Source organism: Drosophila elegans, unplaced genomic scaffold (assembly GCF_018152505.1).
Source record: "Drosophila elegans isolate 14027-0461.03 unplaced genomic scaffold, ASM1815250v1 contig_208, whole genome shotgun sequence".
NCBI classification, from domain to species: Eukaryota; Metazoa; Arthropoda; class Insecta; order Diptera; family Drosophilidae; genus Drosophila; species Drosophila elegans.
In genome coordinates, this window is record NW_024545578.1 from 24,655,898 (window position 1) to 24,677,948 (window position 22,051).

Here is a 22,051-nt window from a genome sequence, read left to right on the forward strand (position 1 = left end):
TGACAGTGGCTACAGTTTGAAATTCCACATCAAATCAAACATGACTTTTAACCCCAACGATGTAGTAAAATGTATCATCTTAAACACTTGATAACTTAAGACTACCATTTTGATTGCGTAAACATTGTTCATTAGACAATCTCCTTGAAGAGATTCCGGCGCTGCTCCCTCAATTATCATATTTTCTAGCTTATCCATCAGGTGAACACTTTCGACTCACCAACCGACTCTCGATTGGAAAAAACCCGCAAAACAGCAATTTACAAGCACCTCGGCGTATTTCCCCCGTATTTTCCCCACCCCAAAGCCTAAGCGCTTTTTGAGTACTTCTCAGCCACACTCCGTTGCACCGCCCATCCATAGCCAACAACGACCCCAATGAACCACCTGAAAATTCTTCAGGTACTCAATTTTTTTGTATTCATTGCGTGGTTCGTGAGCAGGCAGAGGATAACTAAAATACTAATTTCACTTTAGAATTTATTTCTATTTTTTTTCCGTTGGCCGTGCTTGGTTGTTTCTTCTGTTTGTTTTTGGCATTTTCTGGTGCTTGTGGTGGGTGGTGGGACCTGTCCCTGCTGTTGTTGCTGCAATTGTTATTTCACTTTTGTTGAGAGTCACGCAAACCAATATAACTTTTGCCCAACCGCACAGAGAGACATGGCCAAAGCGCCAAACAAGAAGGTGGGCAGGGAAATGTGGTGTGTGTCCTATGGACGGTTGGTAAAACTTCGTCTACTTACACTTCTTCCATCTTTTTTGTTGACTAGGTGTTGCCAAAACTTCCCGAGTAGAACGCTGAAGCACGGCGAAAAACAGAATGAGAAGTGGATTAATACATCTTGATAGAAAAATACAATTTGGGAAAGCCGAAAACAGAGGAACATTACGGTGTATGGCAGGGCAGATTCGGATCCGATTCGGTGGGCTTTAGGAGCGGCAGACGGCATTTGCCATTGAAATATTTAATTGGAATTTAACGCATACCACGCACACAAACACGAGTCAATAAATAAAAAATGAGGAAAGCCATAGCGAAAAATAAAATGTTGGCTACAATTTTCTCCTGGTTTGCTATAAATTGAATTACGGAGCGTACGGAATCGGCGGGGGGAGGTGATGGGAGCTAAAGCCAAAGCCAAAGCTCTCGGGTCCCACACGCATAAGTAGCTGCGAAATTGCTACGTTTCCGGTCTGTTTCCGTCCCTCTCTCTCTGAGTCGGCCATCTCACTCGCGCGATGGCTGGGGCAAAATTTAATTTCAATTTAATTGGTTATTGATATAGCGCCCTGGTGTATGCAGCGAATCTGTGATTAATGTTGCGGCTTGGCGAATTTTTATGGCACCTTGGAGATGGCAGCTGGGAGATGGGGCGAAACAAATGAGGTTGGGACATGTTAAGCCTGCTTGGGGATTGTAATCTGCAGCTCAAAGCTTATCGGAAAATGAGTGAACATCCATTGATCGGCAAAGGAAAGCAGAGCACAGAAATGTTGGTAACCCACAATATAAAGAACTTTTAAGATTTCGCACAGCTATCATTTATTTACTTATTTTTCATTTTTTAGTTAGGACATTAAATAGATTGCATTTCAACAACAAGATACATATACATTTTCATCAGCGCTTCAAGTACAGAATAAAAAAATCATAAATGGGAACAAGAATACGCATATGAACCATCAAGTATATATATCACTCCCCATAGAAGTGCGGTATATTGAATTTATACTAAAATTTGATAGCAATACCCGATGAAATTGCTGCCACAGAGTTTATCTGACCCAAAAATGTTTTTATAAAATACGATTTCTTGGCCAAGTTGCAGTCAGCCATTGCGGTGCCGAAATATACAAATATATATGGCTGATATCTGTGTCGCCCACGGACGCTAATCAAATTGTTTTGCCTGCCGAACGGCAGTTCCTCTTTTTGGGACATAAAGTGAGTGAGCTGACGCTTTGACACAAATTGCCATTTAAAATAATTAGAAAAGTTGCAATCGGACATTTATGCATTCTGCCATTTGCCGTGTGCTGGCTGTCAGCATGCAACTGCTGAAAAGCCCTGGATGGCAGCGTTAAATATCGATTTGAAAAATATGTGTAGTTATGAATTGCGAGCGAGCTTGTCCCCGCCGCGCTTTTGGGCCAAATCAAATAGAAATAGAGCCAATTCCCGTCCGTCCATCAGTCCGTCCATCAGTCCGTCTGTCCGTCCGTCCGTCCTTTTGGCCGCGCCAGTGAATTTCGTCATGCTTCGCATGGCCAATATTGAATTTTGATTTAATGAATGGAAATTTGCAGAGACGCAATGCGAGGAATAGAGACAGAAACGCAATTGAAATGAATTCGAACGAATTCGAAACTCTGATGGTCGACCATTTCACAGCAAGAGCTCTAGCTCTCAGTGCTGTGCGCTTTGATAATATTCAAATGGACTGATCGAATTGAAAGTTAATGGAAATCAATTAAAGGATGGCCGCAAAACTTTTACCGACTCTCGTCAAAGTACCCCCAAGAAGACGATAAAACTTCTTAAATGGCAGCTTATCGTTTGGGTTGGTTCGCATGAATCGTAATTTTCAATTAAATTGATGACTGAGAAATATAGTACCATAGAGTCCTGCCGCACACGCTGCCACTGCCCCTCGCATGGCAGATTGATTGATTTTGCTCGCGTGACATTTTGTAAAATGACCAAAAAGTAGGAGCCAGGGGCGTTTAGGTGGTCGAACTGTGTGGAAACTTTTAAAGCCATCACGGCATAGTTAAACAATTTTTTGGTAATTGAAAATTGATTCGCTGCTACACGACAAAGCCAAAACCCATTCGGTGGCAACTATGAAAATTAATAGAAATAATCTCCCCTGCAAATGTGCAAAGCAAATTTACATATATTCCAATATATGCATATATATATATATATGCATATAGTTATGGGTCGACTGTGCCAGCAGCGGGCGTAAAATTCAATTCATTACGTAATATTCTGGCCGTTGAGGTTGTTAAATTGCAAAAAGGAAAACACATCGGCACGCCAAATGGATATTTTATGCAAAAGGTTTTAAAGTTAATATTTTTACGTAGGTTCAATGCGATTAAAGGGGATGAGCCTGACCGGAAAAGGAGCAGAAGGAAAGTAGGTCAGTGGCTTGGGGTAGAAATATATATGACAAACGCAATCAAAAATAATTAATGCGCTTGCATACTAATCTTAAATTGGTGCATTCAATATTCAAATAGTTCCGGTCCGTTAATTGGCCTTCCTTTCGAACAAAATTGATCAAATTTTGAAGGGGAAATATTTTTTAAAAATTATTAAGAGGCGGATTTGGTCGAAATACGGTCCATTAAAATGCACCAAAAGTTTAAGCTGATAAGTTATTGTTGTAATCAAGTTGTAGGGATAAAGGATTTAAACAACATTTAAGCTCAGATTTACGAGGCCGCCACAATAAGGGAATAACGCGAAACGCAAAAATGGAAATCAATTGCCAGCTGAATTCAGAAATGGGCTCCTCCAGCAATGCCAAGCATTTCCCGCGAGTATTTTGATTGGCATACTATAACCCCACACCCCCTCTCCATCCCACCCACTGGCTCCCACGCACAACAATTGAAATGCCAAACAGCCGAGTGGCAGGCGGGCAAAGAAGCGCCAAATTTATATGTAGCACATGAATTTCAAATATTTTTTCGGCTTGGCAGGCGACACGCGGCCCTAATTGAGTGTGGGTGTGGGTGTGGCTGTAGGTGTGGGGAGCATGGAAAATCGGGGAAATCGGGGAAATGGCCCGGGGTGCAAAGGTCTTGTGTATGAACAATATTCCACAACATTTAACTAATTGAGCCAGCGAGAGGCAAACAACGCGCCCCAAAAAAATTCAAAAATGCAAAATTTGATTTGTGAAGAATTTCTTGGAACGAAGCAAGGTCCCTAATTGATATGTGGGTCGTACGGGGAGCGAGTGTGAGTCTGAGCCAGACAGAGCATTGACAAAGTTGTTAAAACATCAAAAGCAGCAATTAAAATGTAATTACACGTTCTGCGCCAAATCGAATTAAAAAATCAGCGTTCAAAGTTAAATAGAGTGTCGAGTGCAGGCGAGTTGGTTGCGGGCGATGGGTAGACACTGATGAGCGATGATAACGAGGTTGGGGTTTTCACATTCCGCTTGTCGCGCTTACCACGGTAGCTTTTAGCAGAGCTTCTCCCACACCACGATCCCCAGCGTTAATTAAAAGCAGTGAAACGTTTTTGAAACCGAACCGAACCGAACCTAACCGAACCGAATTCCACTCTTCGCAGGAATGGACCCCAACTGGCGACACATCATACCGCCGGGCCAGAAGCGGGTCGTTTCCGAGGGTCAGTGCATGGAGGACTGCACCGGTTACGCCTTCCCCCAGCAGGGCATCAACATATTCGCCGTGATGATGCGCACCCACCAGATCGGCAAGGAGGTTAAGCTGCGTCAGGTGAGTGCCCTTGGCTACTGGGATACCATTACCGTACTTAAATGCAATGCTAATGAGCTAACCTCGGCTTCTCAACCCACCCACTCTAGATTCGACAAACCGAGGAGCTGCCGCCAATTGCACACGACAGCAATATAGATGTTGCCTATCAGGACTTTCGACGTTTGCCACAATCGGTGCATTCCATGCCCGGGGATAGACTCATCGCCGAATGCATTTATGACAGTTCGTCACGAAAGGCAATTACCCTGGGTAAGTGCTGGGGACTGTATATATATATGTATACCTATACCTATGTGTACTTGGTTTTGGTGCAGTTCTGCTCAGAAGTGGGTGCACCCGACCCAAAACAGCCATAAAGATTGCACAAAATTCAGTAAATTGCACAAGGCAAGGACGACGAAGCCAGCTTTGTCGTGAGCGAAAATGTTCTATAAAATTGCCGATGGCGCTGGGGCGTTACCAGGTGGTGGCGAGGGAGGGGGGCTATGTAAACAGGCAGTGGCAACGGTGAGCAATCGTCGTTATGACACATTTAAATCAGCCAAACGATATGCGACAGTCGGCGGTCTGAGGAGAGTCCTGAGTCCTGCGCGAGAACCGTTGCACACGAAGGCCCAAGACAAAGGCGACGGCCACACTTTCGAGGAGGAGGAGCAGGAGGAGAAGGAGCAGGAGGAGCAGGTGGATCCTGCTGGCGAAGACAGAGCAGCCACGTCATTGTAAAATACATAAGCCAAGACAGGGGAAACATTTCACTTAGCACAGGGATGGGGTGGCATACAGGTGCTATAGAGGGTGTGGGTGCGGGTGTGGGTGTGGGTGTGATGGGTGTAATGCAGACCAGGTCTGCTCCTGTTGTGACAGCTGCTCAGGGCTCCAACGAAATGGACAATGCGGTACAATAGCAAAAGTGGAGTCTGGATAGAGGTTGTTATTAATGAGATTGGAATAGTGGAAGATGGCAAAATGTGAAGCTGACACAACAGACAACGATAATGGAAAGAACTGATTTTGAAGGATGGGGAAATGGATAGTGAACCAACTGGAATTCAATTCAATGTGAGCTCTTAGGGGAATTGGTGGGAGGGAGCTACTTGTATTCGTTAGTTAATGAGATCCATCTATTCAACCAGACAGATAAATGAAGTGATAACAATCTCACAATATAAGTACACAAAGTATCTTTTAAAAATTGAGTTAATAAAGTAAAGTTAACTAAAAAAAACTTAAGTTGATCTCGGTTTTTATTTCATTCCTACAAAAAGTCATTGAAATGTTTCGTTTTATTAAAATGTTTTTCATATGTTTAACATGTTTTAGTCCTACAAAGTTCATGCCAGTGTCGCAAGAACCAAACACTTCACTACAGTCCCATTATTTTCCCCGTGGAGCGGTATAAAAAAGCACCTAACGTAAATTTGACTTTCTTGCTTGCTTGCACAAATTCAAACACAATTCAGCCGACGAGTGGGAACAAATGGGGGAAGTGGGGATTTACGAGGCGGGTGACAACTCTCAATAGAGACACTCGGATTCTTAATAGACAAACGTAACGATGTTGCAACGTACAGAATGGAACAGAACAAAATAAATCCGAAGACAGTGAGCAAGTCAGTGAGGCGTGCGCCCGGAAAAATAAAACGGCGCCCAACTGGAACTCAAATAACACCCGTACAAGCAGCAAATGACGACGTTCTGTTCCCAGCCATCAGCATCAACGCTGTCTCCATTTTGCAATATTATTATGATGGCGTCTTGGCTGCTTTACTGGGCTGCCAGCTGCAGCGGCCGCTTAATTTTCTCCTTTGTTGCGAGCCAGCCAAGCCAGCCAAGCCAGCCGACTTGAGCGGGAGGACGAGGACGAGGACCAGGACGAGGTCTTACCTGGCCAGCCAGCCAGGAAATTGTCCACCCTGTCGGTGACAATTTTTGCATTCTACGGACTGGGCATGGGTTCGGGGAAAGCCTGCTTTTGTTTTTCACAGCTGCATTTCTTATGCATTTCTCTGTCTGATTCGCTGTTCTCTCCCTCCTTTCGCACAGGTGGACTTACCATGAAGGAAGAAAGCTGCACGGTGCTGACACTCTACTATCCACGCCAGAAGAAGCTGACAACGTGTCACTCACTGCCGAGTCTGCCCACAGTGTTGCACTCGCTTGGCATCGAGCAACTGGCAACGTAAGTACTTCATATTCTCCCCCCATCCGCCCATCAAAGTTGCATGGACAGTCCTGGGTGGGTGCATTCCGGATCCGGATCCGGCTCCGGATCCGGTGCCGATCATGGGCTAATGAAAATTGACACATTCCGAATAAGAATATAAGAACATTTCAAAGGGAAATGGAATCCATTATGCCGAGGATTTATCGAGCAATAGTTCGAATGCTGTAATTGGCTAACAAAGGTAAAAAGAGTACTTTAAAGGACTGTATTTCTAAAGAGATATATGCACGGGCACTTTTGGATAATTAATTGTAGTACCTTGTAGTTTGAACCCAGAAAGCTAGCTCCCAACTCTTCCAATCAATTTACTCGCTTTTCACATTTAATTTGGACCCATTGTAGCTTCTCTCGCCCTCTTCACCTATTCTCCGACCCGTACTCTTCATTCCGCCCACTCTACGTAGCCGACTTGTGTATAAGGAAATTCGGTTTATTCCTCTGTTGACTAAAGTAATTGGTGATTTAATGATGTTGTTGCATAACCAAATCACCTAACGAACTCGCAGTGGCAGCCAAACAGAGCGCCCGGATAGAAAGTGGGAGGACGAGAGGTCGGGTCCTCGTCGCCGTACTCGGGTATTCTCAATTCTGAAGTATTTGCCTAGCAAACAATCGGAAAATGAACTGAGCACTGCACCCAGCTCTGCTCTAATTGAGAATTGTGAATGTGGAAAAATAAATTACGAGACAGCAGCAATCCACGACCTCGCCGTAGAGACCTCGCTTTTTATTTAGAAAATATTGATTTCTATTACCGTCAAGTGCTAAATAAACAGTGAACAGGACCCTGCCATTCTGCCATCCTGCCATCCTGCCACCCATTCAGCCATCACTCAGCCGTCATTCAGGGTCCATTCAGGGTCCTTTAACCCCCACCCTGCACTTGACTCTTCGATGGCTTTGGTGGTGCGGCCCCAATCGGTCTGGGATGAATCAGCACGAGCCCATAAATATTGTATTAAAGCGTGCGCTGAAAATTAGTCGAAATTAAGCCAGAGCCTTCGAGCCAAGGACGAGGCACGCCCTATTAATCACTTCCTATTGACACAGGCCAGGTCCGAATCGAATCAAGCCAAATCAAAGATAATTTTCTACGGTCTGCCGTAGTTCTCCACCGCAAATCAAAGTAAACGGCATAAATGGATTACGGTTGGCTTGGGCAAAAAGGTGGGCAAAAAGGTGGGCAAAAAGGTAAGGAGCGGAAAACAAGGCCACGTAAATGAGTTACAGTCGAGACTGCGATTGCCGTAAGATGAAAAGCCACGATTGAAAGTGTTAGTTAGGTATTTGCGGTTGATTGGTTTTAGATGCGATGAATATAAAGGAATACCAATCCAATCGCCATCTTCGCAAGGGGTTGGCCGAGATCTTCACAACCTGCAATAAATTCAACAAACCACGCCGGATCCTATCATATTCGAACGAATTTCATGCCACTTAGCCCGGACAATTGAAGCGGGCGAAAGCAAACCCATCATCTAGCGGCTTTGTCTGCTTACAGCTTTTTGTTGTGTAAGTGATTGTGGAGCGGAGGCCCAGGGCGCATACATTGGCTCTTTGTCCAGACAATGTCCACTTCATGGACCCATAGACCCATGGACCCCAAACACCAGACTCCTCTCCTCTCCGCTCGACGACATCTGAACTGAACTGCGTGTACCCGAAATCGACATGAATTGATAAAGTCATTTGCAATTGTCTGTCGTTATGGGACTGCCACGGTCGGAATCGGTGAAGGGTACGGGTTCAGGCCTTGTTTCGGGCCATCTCGGCTTGTGCTATTGTTGCCGTTGTTGTTTCACGCGCTTGTTGTTGTTTGTTTAATACGTTGCCGGCCCGCGTTGTTGCTGTTCCTGTTATTGTTGCCGGTCAGTTATTATGGCCACTGCAATTTTGTAGCGCTTAATGTCCGGCTACGGCTCTGAGCCCCTTCACCGGATCCGGACCCACAGCTCCTGCAACCGAAAATGCGAATGCGATATGAGGATTAAAATTCATAATGAAAACCCGAACGGCAACAAACGAACGAATTCGGTGGGCCTAGCGACTGGAGGTGATGGAAATTCAACAGACCCAACTTTTGAATGGGCAGTGAGGCGGTTGGGGCGGTGGAGCGGTTGGGGCGTGGCAAGGACTGCGGCTCCTATTTGTTCTATGTCTAGATGGCCCGCAGGTACCGCATGTTGTGCGCATCAGGTTTAATTAAACAATGATAGGAAACGAACACATGCGAAACAATAACATCGTTGTTCCTTTGGAAAGGTTACTGTGTACATGCGGTTCATTTATAGAGTGGCTCCTGTGCACTCAGAAGTTTTCAATCCTTTTAGGGCAATTAAACAAGCACAGAAAAGACAGTCGTAAAAAGGTAGTTATTAAATTAAAATATATACACCATGTGAGCCCGACTGTGAAATGCCATAATAAAATCTTCGCGCCCATATGTTATAACTATTTTATCACTACATATTTGGCACATTCATTAAATTATACTCAGCATTTACGCTTCCACAACACTTCAGTGAAATCCTTGAACATAATTGATGGTTTTTATCTCCTGGTTCACACAACAGTGGCTATATACAACCGGTGGCTCGTTTCGATTTGGCATGCCACGTTGAATGATAAGCTAATGATGCACACAGGTCGTAGCCAACAGCATCGGGCGGCCAAATTGCGGCTCAATTGGTCTGCAACTAATGTAATTATAAGCCACTTGCAAATGCCAGCCGGTATCCTCCCAATCAGACCCGCCCTTGCCCCTCCTCGTCTGACTCTGTGCTTATTGTGGTTGAAATTCAATTTAATTTGATACGCACAGATTTTCGGCGAGTGTATCAAAAGGGTTTCCAAAATTGTTTGCAGTTCAACTGTGGCTCAATTGACCAACACACACGGACACACTCAGTCAGAGTCAGGGCGAGATGCGACACAATAACGAGATTGGTGATGATGGAGCAGGCCCGAGGGGGGGTGTTGTGGGGGTTGTGAGGGTGACGGGTGGTGTGCAGATGTGGAGGGGAGAATTATGGGCGCCCATCAGAAGGCTGGACCACGTTGTCGTCGTTGTCGTTGTCGTCGTCGTCATGCAAAACTCATTGAAGTCGTTAGCGAGCGTCGAGGCCCAAGGACATAAAGCACACAATGCGTGCGGGGAGGGGGCCAAAAGGCGGCTTCTGGGGTGCAAGGGTGTCTGCGAGGATGTGCAGTAGCAACAGGACATCGCCTGACTGCCAAATGTAATGCAGCACAGTGAGAAACGATTCTGGAGGTTTGTACTTCGTAAAGAGGTTACAATTTCGTTGCTCTCTTAATTCAGCGTTTGATACTTAGATCCAAATTAGAAATAATTTATAAACCCATTGTTTTTATTGGAATAATTTTAACGTTACAGTGCTTAAAATAGTTTGACATTGTTCTTTTCACAAAATTGGTCTTCTCTTTCAAATGCTATAGAGTAAACTATAAGACACCCAAAAGGGCCCACCTGATTCAAAAGGCATATATATCCTTTTAATTGTCTACCAGCATGTTTTCCATATTATTTTAAAAGTAACGGATAATAGCAACTAATGACCGTGACTTGAACATTTTACAATTAAAAAGTGATTTTTGTACGCTTGCAGAAGGTATTACAATTACATTTTCGCCCCTATAAAGTATATATATTCTTGATCAGCAGCACTAGGAGAGTCAATCCACGTCCGTTTCTTCGCAAACTTTTCTTTCAGATTTAAAGCTACCTGCATAAAAATTTTCAAAAGTTGTCTTCCTATTGCAGGTAGTATATAAGTCGAAACAATTAGAATATAGCTTTGCCACAATACATACTGGTTAAGTTGGCCTTTTCTTTCAGTGCACCTGCTGAACCGCACAGCTTCATTGATCATGCGCCCAATGGGCGGCCTCCTCACCGCTCAACGCCACATACTCGCACACGGTTCATTCCGTTCACGAGTCCTTTGGCCAGTGCCTGATTCCTGAATCGCTACGATGCCCGGGCCGATTGCCCCGTTATTGGCTTAATTTACGTTTTACGTTTTGGGGTTTTGTTGCCTGATTTTTCCTTGCAGCCCGACGACCATTTCGGGTGCGCTTTTTTCGAGCGCCAAGCGAAATGAGCGCGTTCGAAAAAGGGAAAACCAGAAAAAATAATGTGATAGTGGTTTTTACAATTTACGCACTTGCCATGGCCACTGAAATTAATTTTAATTGTACGTGCGTTTGTATCTGCCTCGCCACTGGCCTGGATCTGGTGCCGGCATTAAAATCAAAGTAATTATTCAAGTTGTGTGCACTTCCACTCCCGCTCCCGCTCCCGCTTCCCGTGTCCTCTGTTGTTTTCAACTCCCCTCCCGGCCAACTGACTGCCTTTGTTTATTGGCGTTTTCTGTTTGTTGAGCTACGCAAATTGGCTTCATTTTATAGTGCTTGCCGTTGGGTCGCAGCTTTCGTTAATTGTTTGGGGCTGAGTGATATAGATATCCTCTTTGTGCCCAGTTTCCTCTTCCCAAACGGGAGCCTCATTAAGGCTCATGATGATATCCTTTATTACTTTATGACTTCTCCTTCGTCCTTGCATATCGGATGACTTGGTTGCACACACGGAATTTTCGGTCTTACGGCTCCGTTCGCTTTGTTATCGATACTCCTTGCGTGGCTCATCGCAATTATCCTGCGAGGCGTGTCCTTCTCATCTTGTTGGGTTTACACTTTTTTAAGTCGCGAAAAAGTTGCGTTGAGTTTGTTAACATCGAGGCAAAGGAAATCTCGTTGATGTTTCAACGGCTTTGTGACTATATTTTGCTTTCTTTGAGAATACCATATTTATGCTGATTTAATTTTCTCAATCTCAATCTAGTTCGCAAGAATAAAGCACTTTGTATGTACATAGTCATTAAAGTATTCCAATCTTTTGTGTCGTGTGTAAATTTTAATAAAACTAATGCTGCCCACTATGTCAAACTTAAAGCTAGCTTGATTTGGACTTTCTCTTTCTGTTGCTTGATTCAAATTGGCAGATTTATCTTATATCCATTTTGCTACTCCGACCCTGGCCATTTAAGTTTTCATTTGTCATCAAGAACGGTCATTTGGTCGTTATGCCAATTGCAATTGCATTCGGGTTCAAAATTGAATTCTGCCCCCATGCGAACGGGAGGTCATAAATGCTCACGAACATACACTTGGCTTCCACTACACACACTATGCCACGCCCCCACTTCGGCTCCGCCTCCTTTGCGGAATTGCGGCGTCGTCATAACGCTACATAAATAAACCCATTGCAGAGCGCATTGCAGTTGGAAGGCGGTGTGGAAATGGATGTGCATGCGGATTGGCACAAGAAGTGCAGCAGGAGCTTGGAGTTGCTGCTGTGGAATCCATGACCATGGCCTAGAGCTGGTTCCGCTCGAAATGCATTTTGGGACTGGCATTGTGATTGTGATGCCATTGGATTTTATAATCAACAATGCCAAACCAGTGACTCTCCCATCCCACTGCCATTCACGTTCCCATTGCCATTCCCACTCGCAATCCAAATCCGGATCCTTTGTCCTGCCGAATGTTGCTGTTGGCTAGTTGGCTGCATTCCTGTTGCTGCCGGGCCATCATTTTAATTATACTGAGTGCCAATGAAGTCAATGGCGATAAGGCTAAAACGCCGACGATTGATGCCGCACAGCGGGGCGTTCGAGTGGCGAGTGGTAGGTGGTGAGTGGTGAATGGTGAGTGGTGGGCGGGGCAACATCCTCTCTAGGATGTTATCCCGTTTTTACATTACCGACATCTGTGGGGGTTTCCACTGCATTTATATTTATTGTGTGTGTGTGGGAGGTCACGGCAGCTTCGGTTACGGTCATGCAGGCCGGATATATTAGCAAGCGAACCTTGCACCCCGCCCTCAACCTCCCAGCCACTGCCATCCAATGAACCGCAAAACACCAAATGTAAAAGGGAGATGCACTGCAGATACACAGCGAGAAAGACGAAGCATCTTCAAGATAAAAGAATGCGTGACTTCTGAATAAGTTTGGCGGAAAAATGTTTGGCCAACGAAGTACTTGTCTGGCTTGTTTTACATCTAAATAAATCGAAGACTTTTCTAACAATTATTTTGAAAAAATCTAAAAATGAAAAATTCATTTGATCACCAATCGAAGTATTCTAGTTGTGTGATTTTTCAAAACCAATATAAAGCATAGGACTTGTTCTACTGTGGATTGAGTTAAACAATTCTCAACTGAATTGTGCGAATCCCAGCCTTCATCTTCCAGCTTGTGGTTTTTGCTACTACTTATGCTAATTTTGTATAATATCTTATAGAAAAACTGAAATAACCTAATCTACCTAATTTAAATTTATATTAATGTTGAATAGAAATAATATTCAAAGAAAATTGTAATTTAGAATAAGAATATTGTAGTCTCATGTCTTAACACAACGTGCTATGATGCATAATAAGGAAATAAGAATAATAATAATTAGCAACTTAGGTTACAATTTGTTCTTATGCTTGCAATGAGAAGCCAAGTAGACCAACCAGGCAGTGAAGGTTATAAAAGGTTAAAGAGTTTTATGAGTTCGTAGTTACATGGTATCGTTTATAAAAATTTTTCTTCTGGCTTAAACCATTAAATAATATAGAAAACATTCATTTTTCCTTCTACATAAGTTTAAATATAAAATGTTTTGCTGTAGTCTTCATAAATTCAGTTCTACTGCCAAAAAATCACTACCAGTAAATTTTTTTTTCTAGTGCACTGCACTGCCGCAAAACAGATGGTCGGGGATGGGCGGTGCCATATATTATTTTATATTATTATTATTGCGGGACGCAGGACATGGATCCGGACCGCATGGACATGGACATGCGGACGACTCGCACAAGTGGCCAGCGCCATTAGAGGAGGCAGGCGAGGGGGAGGTTTTGCAATCAATCCGCAGACATTAATATTTTTCGTGTTTCCAACCGCAAATTGTTGCGGCTGTTGCAGCGCCACTTTCCACCCCTCTCCGCCCCCCTGGTTTTCCAGCCGCAAGAGTCAACCCCTGACTCCCCTGCTTTCCCTGCCTCACCCGCCAGCACCTTTCTCCGTGCGGAGCGGACTATCGCAGACACAACCCTCGATGCGGATTGAGTGGAATCATAAATTAATTAAAAGAGATTTGTTTGCGGCTTCCAAAGGATTCTGCCAGCCGCCAAAAACAACTCGCAGGAGGGCACAAAGAAAATGTGCGTTGCCCGTAGCCCGTAGCCCGTAGCCCGCTATGTGTGTGGGCTCTATGAAATTAAAGCAACATTTTTCGTAATGCCCGGCAAAGAACAAAATTAATTAGCCTAATTGTAAGGGCGGACGGACATGTCGAGGGGCAGACAGTGCTGGGCAAAACCAACCTTACCAAACCAAACCAGACCAGAAACGAAAAGAAACGAAGCGAAATGAATGAATGGAGGGAATGAATGAGACGAGATGAATATATAGAAGGAATTTATATTGCACAACATCCCGGCCAGTGGTGTAGTTGTAGCGCACAGAAGGGGTGAAGTCATGGCACGGATTATCTTTCACAGGGGATTACAAAGTAAACTCTTTTAGAGTTACTTTTCAGTGAGTAGTTTGGCTAGCTATAGGCTTGTCAGTATTAAAAACCCAGAAGGTTAAGGGATTTCATTTGGCATTTGTTTTCCAAAAAGATGTACCAATAACAGATTTTATAAGTAAAATAATTGTAATTAAACGTTGATTTAAACTAATTTTTTGTCTTGGTAACATTGTTGTTAGATTCTTAGAACAAGCTTTACCACTAAATGATATTCATAACATCTAGTAACATCTAGTCTTATGATAACTAACTCTCAACCGATAGTTTAGCCAAAAGAATTTATAGCTTAACCAAAGTAAGAAGGGGATTTACAGAAGGTGAAATACGACCTTTATATGCTCCTTTTTCTAAACTAATTCAACTTGGTGACTTTCACTTTACTACTGCTTATCTGGGATACATAAAAGGATCTTTCGGTTCCATTTATCAATGTGTTCTCGTCTCCTTCTTTTGTAAAATCGGAACAATCGGATGGCAACTAATGACAATAAATTGCTTCCAGTCTGATTCCAAAAAAGCCACATTTCTTCGAAGCCTTTGAAAAACCATGATAAATAGGGAATCCTGAGTAAAAACAGAAATCAAATTAAACAGCCAGATTATACATATTTGTTATAGAAGAAAGACCCCCGGAGCAGCAGCATTGACACAATTGAATAATCAGCAAACAAACGGAGCCACAGAAATGACTTCCATGAGCCAATCCATTAGTCATCTCCCTTGGTTTTCCGGTCGGGGGGTTGGCAACCCCCCCGGACTACGCCACTGATTGCCTGGCGCTGAGGTTTTACACTTTTGGCCCATTTGTTAGGTTTTTCCTCCCCCTCGAGGTCTCTGTGCCGGTCCGTGTGCGGTTTTTATTTCGCTTTGGCAGACCGAAATTGTAACAACGTATTTGACGCGTCACAAATGAAAATCTAAAAGATTAATTAGCTCAAGTTTTTGTTGAGCGCGCGCCTTTGCCGACGCAAAATCCGAGCGCAAATCTGCCAGGACTTACCAAGAGCAAGGACCCCGCACCACCGGGGTGCCGTCCCCTCGATTCTGGGGGATAAAAGTTGAAAATGTGCTGGCAAAGCGCCTTTTCGGGGTGGCACTCCATCTCTACTGCGTTTTGCGAGTGTAATAAATTTTAAGTCCTAATCAAAGTTGACAATAATAATAAAGTTAATAATGTTATTTAGCGTCTCGCCCTCTAACGCTCTGGTGTCTTTTTCTCTTATCTTGCAGCGACTCGAACCCCGTGCTTATATCATCGCCACCCGAATTGGCCGGAATGACACTGGAGGCACGTCTGATATCCTACGACTGGGAAAATCAATTTGGCGAGTTCCAGGAGGCCACACGCAAGGGCAGCTTCAAGCCCATCTGCTGGGGCGCCAAGAATCATGTGGTGCCGGTAAGTTAAAGCCCGATTTTTTGGTTTGTGGAGCATTTTTTTTTTTTTTTGGTTGGCAGCTATGGCCCGAAGATGGAGTGCTTCAGCTAGATGGTGAATCTCCCAGTGGCGAATCTCACAATCCGCTCTGTCACAGTCGAAATCACATTAACCCTTTTTATCTATCTGGGCATCTCAATCTCGTCCTTCTCACTACCACGCTCGTTGGCCCTAATCGCAGGGAGCATTTCGCTCGCCCTGCTGCTTTACATCCATCAGCTTAATCAGCTAAATTGCTAGACAATATCTGGGATAATTTTTCTTGCTGCCATTTGATGGCCCCACCCACACGAAGCAGGAGCAGGAGCAAGAGGAGCAGGACGCAGACAAGTGCTCATTTATTCATCGAGCGGGGGGACCTAAAGCAGAAAAGACATTAGGGCCAGTCCACATCCTCCACAACCCCCACATCCCCCACTTTTCACATCCCACATCCATCGGTTGGGGCAAAATGCGGGTAATGTCTACCGGAAACCGCACGTTATAAAGTGCAATCAATTGCATTGCGGCCATGGGCAGCGGCGTTCGTTCGAGTTTGTTAGGCGCCACTTTACGGCAGTCTGGAGCGTAGAGTGTGGAATACAGAGTGGATAGTAGATGGTGGGCTTCCCTTTGGCTCGACTGAGTCACATATATCAGGCCAGCACACGTACGACTTCGACAACGATCATTCTAATGGGTCACACACAGTGGAGCAAGCCGAACGAGCCGAACGAGCCGAGCTGAGAACAGGACCAGCCGGCGGAGGACGATTCCCAGCCAGCTGGCTCTAATTCACGTCCAAAATGGTTTAGACCGACTGACTGAATGCTCCCATATGAGCATGATTCTTTTGCATTCTCTTTACTGGGCTGCCTTTAATGCTGCTTTGCACTGTGGAAATTGCGGGAAATTGCTTAAGTTGGAAATTGTTGCCGTTTTGATGCCACTGACTCCGTTCACTTTGTGTTTTCGCCTGTGGCTCTGACTTCGGCTGTGGCGCTGGCTTCGGAAATTATCAACGCTTGAATTGCCATCGATTTTCCGTGCTATTGCGTTAAATGTTGTTGGCCTGGTCGCTTCAGTTCGGTTCAGTTAAGTCCCTGCCACTTTTTGCCGCTGTCCTTTAGTCAATAATTCATTGAGGAACTCACCCGGACCCGGACCCGGGTGAGATCTCTCCCAGAACTGCCGCCTCTGCCGCCACCCACTTGACGGACAGGCCCATCGAATTTGTAAAAACCCTCGAAGCGCCCAAATTAGCAGAGAAGCGGGCAAAAAAATGCCATAGTTCTGCGTGTGGCTGTGTGTGTTGGCCGAAAGGTGAACGGCAGTTAAATGTAGCGGAAAATATACAGCGGCAAAAAGGTGACAAAGGAGCAAAGAAGTAAAGAAGTCTGTGTGTGATTAGTTTTCACAAAGCCCTCAGATTCCGGGGCTCGGTGAGTCGGAAGGCCTAGTTCCTGGTCACAAAAAGATCTCCGGCTGACAAGCTGATGGGGCTCAGTGAGCAATCGGGCTGGGGACTCAGGTCAACGGATTCCGAACACCTAACCAACTGAGAAATGCCCTGGAAACTGATTGATTGACATAAAGTTATGACCGAGGCTGAGCACCATACAGAGCAATTCAGACTTTAGTGCCAACTGCTTTGCAAGCCCTCGCTGTAGGTCAACATAATTAGCATAATATAAAATATGATAGCACACTTTTTTGGGCCTACTTTGGCTATCAAAGCCGGTAAAGCGGAGCCCAACAAAAAAAAAAAAGACCAGAGCAGAGCAACCTAATTAGCATGTCAATCTCTGCACACAGACACGGGCAAAAATCTATGGCCCAGCTTTGGGGCATGGGAAAAGAGTAAGCCATTAAAGCCCCAAATTTATGCATAAAACAAAATTGCACATTTTATACAGTTCAACCTGAATGGCCATGGAAACAACAGCGGCGGCGGTGGCACAAACAAACACACATTCCTTTTCAATTAAAATGTCTGTCTGTGGCAAGAAGGCAAACTCTTCTCAAGCCCACACCTGGATACGTACGTCGCTTCTATGGCATTCCACTCAGCTCAGGTTTTTATTCGGACTTTTCCTGATCGCCCCCAAAACGATTCACAAAATGCCTTTTCAAAAATTCAACAACCTACAACGAGCTTTGCCATCCTCGTCGTCGTGGCCGTCGCGCGATTTGCATAATATTATTAGTAAACACTCGTTATGAAGTCAGCCACGCCCACCGTCCGCCGACCGCCGCCCCCAACCGCCGATGCCGCCCCACACAAATGCAGACATTTGCTAGATTTAGATTTTCGACTGGGCATAAAATATTTGACCGCAGCACAAGTCCCAGGATCTGCCCGCCACCACTCGCACCTATTTATAAACACAAATTTATTCAGCGTAATTAAAACACAAAATTTTGCCGGCGAATTCACTGGGGACTCCAGCAGTAAACACCGAGTGGGCGTGGGAAGAGTGGATGTTGAAGCGGCTCTGAAGCTTCATTGTTTTGCAATTGTACCAGGATTTTACCTAAGCTTGGGTGCTGCTATTCACTTTAACGCTTTGTATCTCTGTTTTGAAAATGTTTTGGTTGAAACCATTTCCGTGATAGACTCTTTAGACTCTTCGATATATCCATTTCATTTACAACAATGTTTTAAGACTTCTGCAGGTCTGTTTCCTTAAAAACGAAATCTAACTCTAGCGCTGATAAAAAAGTGGAATAGTAAAAATAAATATCTGACTTTTGAACTCAAAACTATATACTTAATATTTCGTTTAAATACTAATATATAAAATGCTTATTAAATAGCGAGATATAATATTAAATACATTAATTAATGCTGAATATATTGGATTTAAATTAGTTCCTTTTTACTTAAATACATTTTATTAATCCAAATATGGTTTAAATTTAAATTAGATTTACAGATATTAAAATTAATTCCGAAAATAGTCAAATATAAAATTGTGAATTTTAAAATCAAACGAAAAATGTTGAAATTAAATACACAATATTTGGATTTATTACTTTTTCTTACCAGTGAGAAGAAATTTACAAGATACAAAACTGAGATATCAAAACAAAAATAGCTTCTAAATAAAACTTTGGTATTTCGAAAAGTGGAAAAAGTATCCCTCCTCCTTGGTTTTGGTCCTTTTCCGTTTTTGTTGCTCTGTCAACGGCATAAATAAGCTTTTCAATTTCCGCGCTCGCTCGCTCGCTCCGTCTCGAAAGGACAAAAACCGAAACAGCGCTGGGAAAGGAGAAAAATTTAATTAATGTCGTAATTTATTATATACAGATCCAGAGCCGCAGCCCGCTAATGTTTGCCATTTCCTCTGCTCTTATCGTCCACAGGGCTCCGAGTTCCTCGAGGGCTACAGCATAAATGTGACCAAGACCTACAAGAAGCACCGGCGGTGCAAGCCCAAGCGGCCCCTGGCCCCGCCCACCGAGCGGACCGCTCAGCCGCCCGCCTCCGACCTCAGCGAGCTGCCGGTGCTGCACGAGCTGGACAACAACAACATCATCGAGGGAGCGGCGCGGAGCAGTCGCAGCTCGGCGACCGACGTGCACGGGCTGAGCCGCGGGAGCGGACGCCAGTTCGTCAGCTGCCTGCTCTGGCTGGGGGCCTCGTCCTGGTGGCTCCTGCTCATGCTCAGGACGTGAGGGAATTGAAGGGGCCCGGCGACAGCGGGAATCACAGGCACCACCGTCTCAACACACTTAACTAACCGTACAGCTGCAGAACAGATGGGAAATCAGTGAAAAACAAAAACAAAATATGAAAATGGAGTACTGAAATAGCGAACGCAACTCAACTATAGCTACAGCTCTCTAACTACAAATGACATCCTTAATCCTACTACAGATACAAATAGAAGCAGAATTTTCATTCTGCGCAGAGGAGGACAACATGAAATATTCATAATAAGCTAGCGTATAACAGCTTTTCCCGACCTACCCCCTCCCTCCCCCGTACACCTGCTGGTCCCCAACGCCCACTTATTTAAGCTCCTCCCTCCACAGTTTTGTTGATTTTGTTCTAGAGTTTTAGTAAATTATTAATGATTTTTTTAAGTAGTCTAAGCTGCAAAAAATACAAACAAAAGTAAAAATTACAAAAAAACAAAAAACAAAAAAAAAATCAAGCAAAAACAAGCAAAACAATGTCGAGAAAAAAACCGAAAAGCAATAATTAGTTGTTGTTGTCGTTATTAAATATACAAAATGCGAAATTGTAAAAGATACAGATATTATAGATATACACCATGACTACATATATATGAAGCAGTCATTCCTTCTACCATAACGGATATAAACCATACACCTATATTTAGATATCTATGTATACATATAGGGTCTGACTTATGTAAAGCTTGAGCGTCTGATGGGTTTTGTTGGGCATTGCAAGAAACAATCGTAGAAGGGAAATGGCATCAAGTGGCAAGTAGCAAGTAGCAAGTAGAGGAACGCGCATCAGGCCCTTCATCCCTCCCCAGTTAAGTTTGGTCCGAGCTCTAGGTGGAACTAAGTTCGAGCGAAAAAATCATAAATACATCACACAAACACACAACACAAGCATGCATAAACTTATACGTCCATTTAAGAAGCGAATCGAGAGGGAGATGCGGAAGAAAATGATTTAGTTTAACGTAATTTTTAGAAAAGACTTACTCTGCGTTGCAAAAGACTAAGAAAGGAAATTCATTAATGGCAAAAGCGATAACTAAGACTCGATTTCCATAGAGATTCTGTACTAATATTATGAGAATCATGTCCTCACACAATTTATAAATATTTTAGGCTGATTTAAAAGCAGGTTGCAGCTAGGATAAGCAAAGTGAAAGCTCCAATCCAATGGATAATCCAACTGCAGTTTGCACATGCAATTTTCTCGTTTTGTTTATTCTGACAACACTACACTCGCGCTTTAATCCTAAGTTTTATTCAGTTACCTAATGCAAATCTACCTGCTCTTTCAGATACAAAACGAAATTAAGGAAAAGAAGCATAGATATTCAATACACTCAAAGTGTTGCCTCCTCTCTTTCTTACTCGCTGTCGTTCTACTAATATCTCTACGTTTAACACGATAGGCTATAACTCTCCTAGACCTAAGTTGTAAATATACTCTAGCGGACGGAGAACGGGAAACTAAATGCGGAATTGCAAGGCAGGAAGGCCGGAAGGTCGAAAGGTCGGAAGGTCGGAAAGGCGGAAAGGCGGAGTTTAAGCATTATACAGGGTGTGTGATTAGGTATGGCTCTCGATCAGCTCTAGCAGCTCTAGGCGTAGGATTGGATGTCTCACTAGGGTTCTATATATATATAGTTGGACACAGATAGACAGTTAGAGGACATTTAGCAATGTACGACGGCGCCGCCAAGATCTGCTCGAAGTAGTAAAAATATACCATATACATACGACATAAACAAAAAGTAAATTTATATATACACATACGATAACTATACTATAAAGTCTATATATATACAATACCATACATCTATAAGTAGTTACGTGGTTCGTAGTTGTAAATGTGAATGTGAGTATTTTATACAAAACTAAAGAAACGAAATAAAAAAGAAATAAAGCAAAGCATGAAGCGATAACAAGAAAAACCATTTTTATACCAAAAGAACGAGAGCGAAAGATGATAAGCCCCATTAAAGCGATCGAGAGTAGTCGCATGCTATATACACAAATCATATATATTTTAGGATAACTGCTGTAACTAAGATTAGAGACAAGTTGGCGTAAGCAGTAAGCAAATGCAAATGCAAAGTTGAAACAATCAAAATAACATTTAAACAAAAAGCAACATAAAAAAGAAAACACTTTTTTGCGCCAAACTATTAAAAGTTTGCCTCACACACACACACACACACATCCAAACACTCACACTGACAAAACTTTGGCCTGTTGGCGGAAAAAAAGTGAAACTTTGCTGCAGCCAGAGGCGCGGCCTTTATATATGGGCCATGCTGTTTTTGAGGTTTTCCCACTTGTCGGCCAACTTTTTAATGGACCCCTCCCCTCCCCACCCCACCCCGAATCCCATACCATCCCTTCCAGTTGAATGCCAGCGCCTTCAGCCGTGTTGGCGGCCCCAACTAGGTCTAATTAGGAGCGATGAGCAACCGACATCGTCCTCATAGTTTTGGCTTTCGATTCGCCCGCTTTGTCCTTTGTCATAGCAACCTGGCCACTTTTTCCTTTGCCTATTTTTTACCTTTGTTTGGCACATTAATTAAACTTCTTGCCCGGGAAAAGCCAGAGAGGGGAACTGGGCAAAAACAAGGCGCACAATT

General features: G+C 43.7%; 1 protein-coding gene across 1 annotated transcript in view; it reads left to right on the forward strand.

Moving 5' to 3' along the window:
- The window catches only part of LOC108143199 (MOXD1 homolog 2), a 112,512-nt gene extending 92,667 nt beyond the window's left edge, over window positions 1–19,845 (forward strand). The window contains exons 7-11 of the mRNA XM_017267452.1: window positions 4,313–4,482; window positions 4,572–4,734; window positions 6,529–6,664; window positions 15,545–15,713; window positions 19,098–19,845. Of these exons, the coding sequence (XP_017122941.1) occupies window positions 4,313–4,482; window positions 4,572–4,734; window positions 6,529–6,664; window positions 15,545–15,713; window positions 19,098–19,409 (950 nt within the window). The 3' untranslated portion in view covers window positions 19,410–19,845. The remainder of the gene's footprint in view (window positions 1–4,312; window positions 4,483–4,571; window positions 4,735–6,528; window positions 6,665–15,544; window positions 15,714–19,097) is intronic.
- Window positions 19,846–22,051: the final 2,206 nt, after the last annotated feature.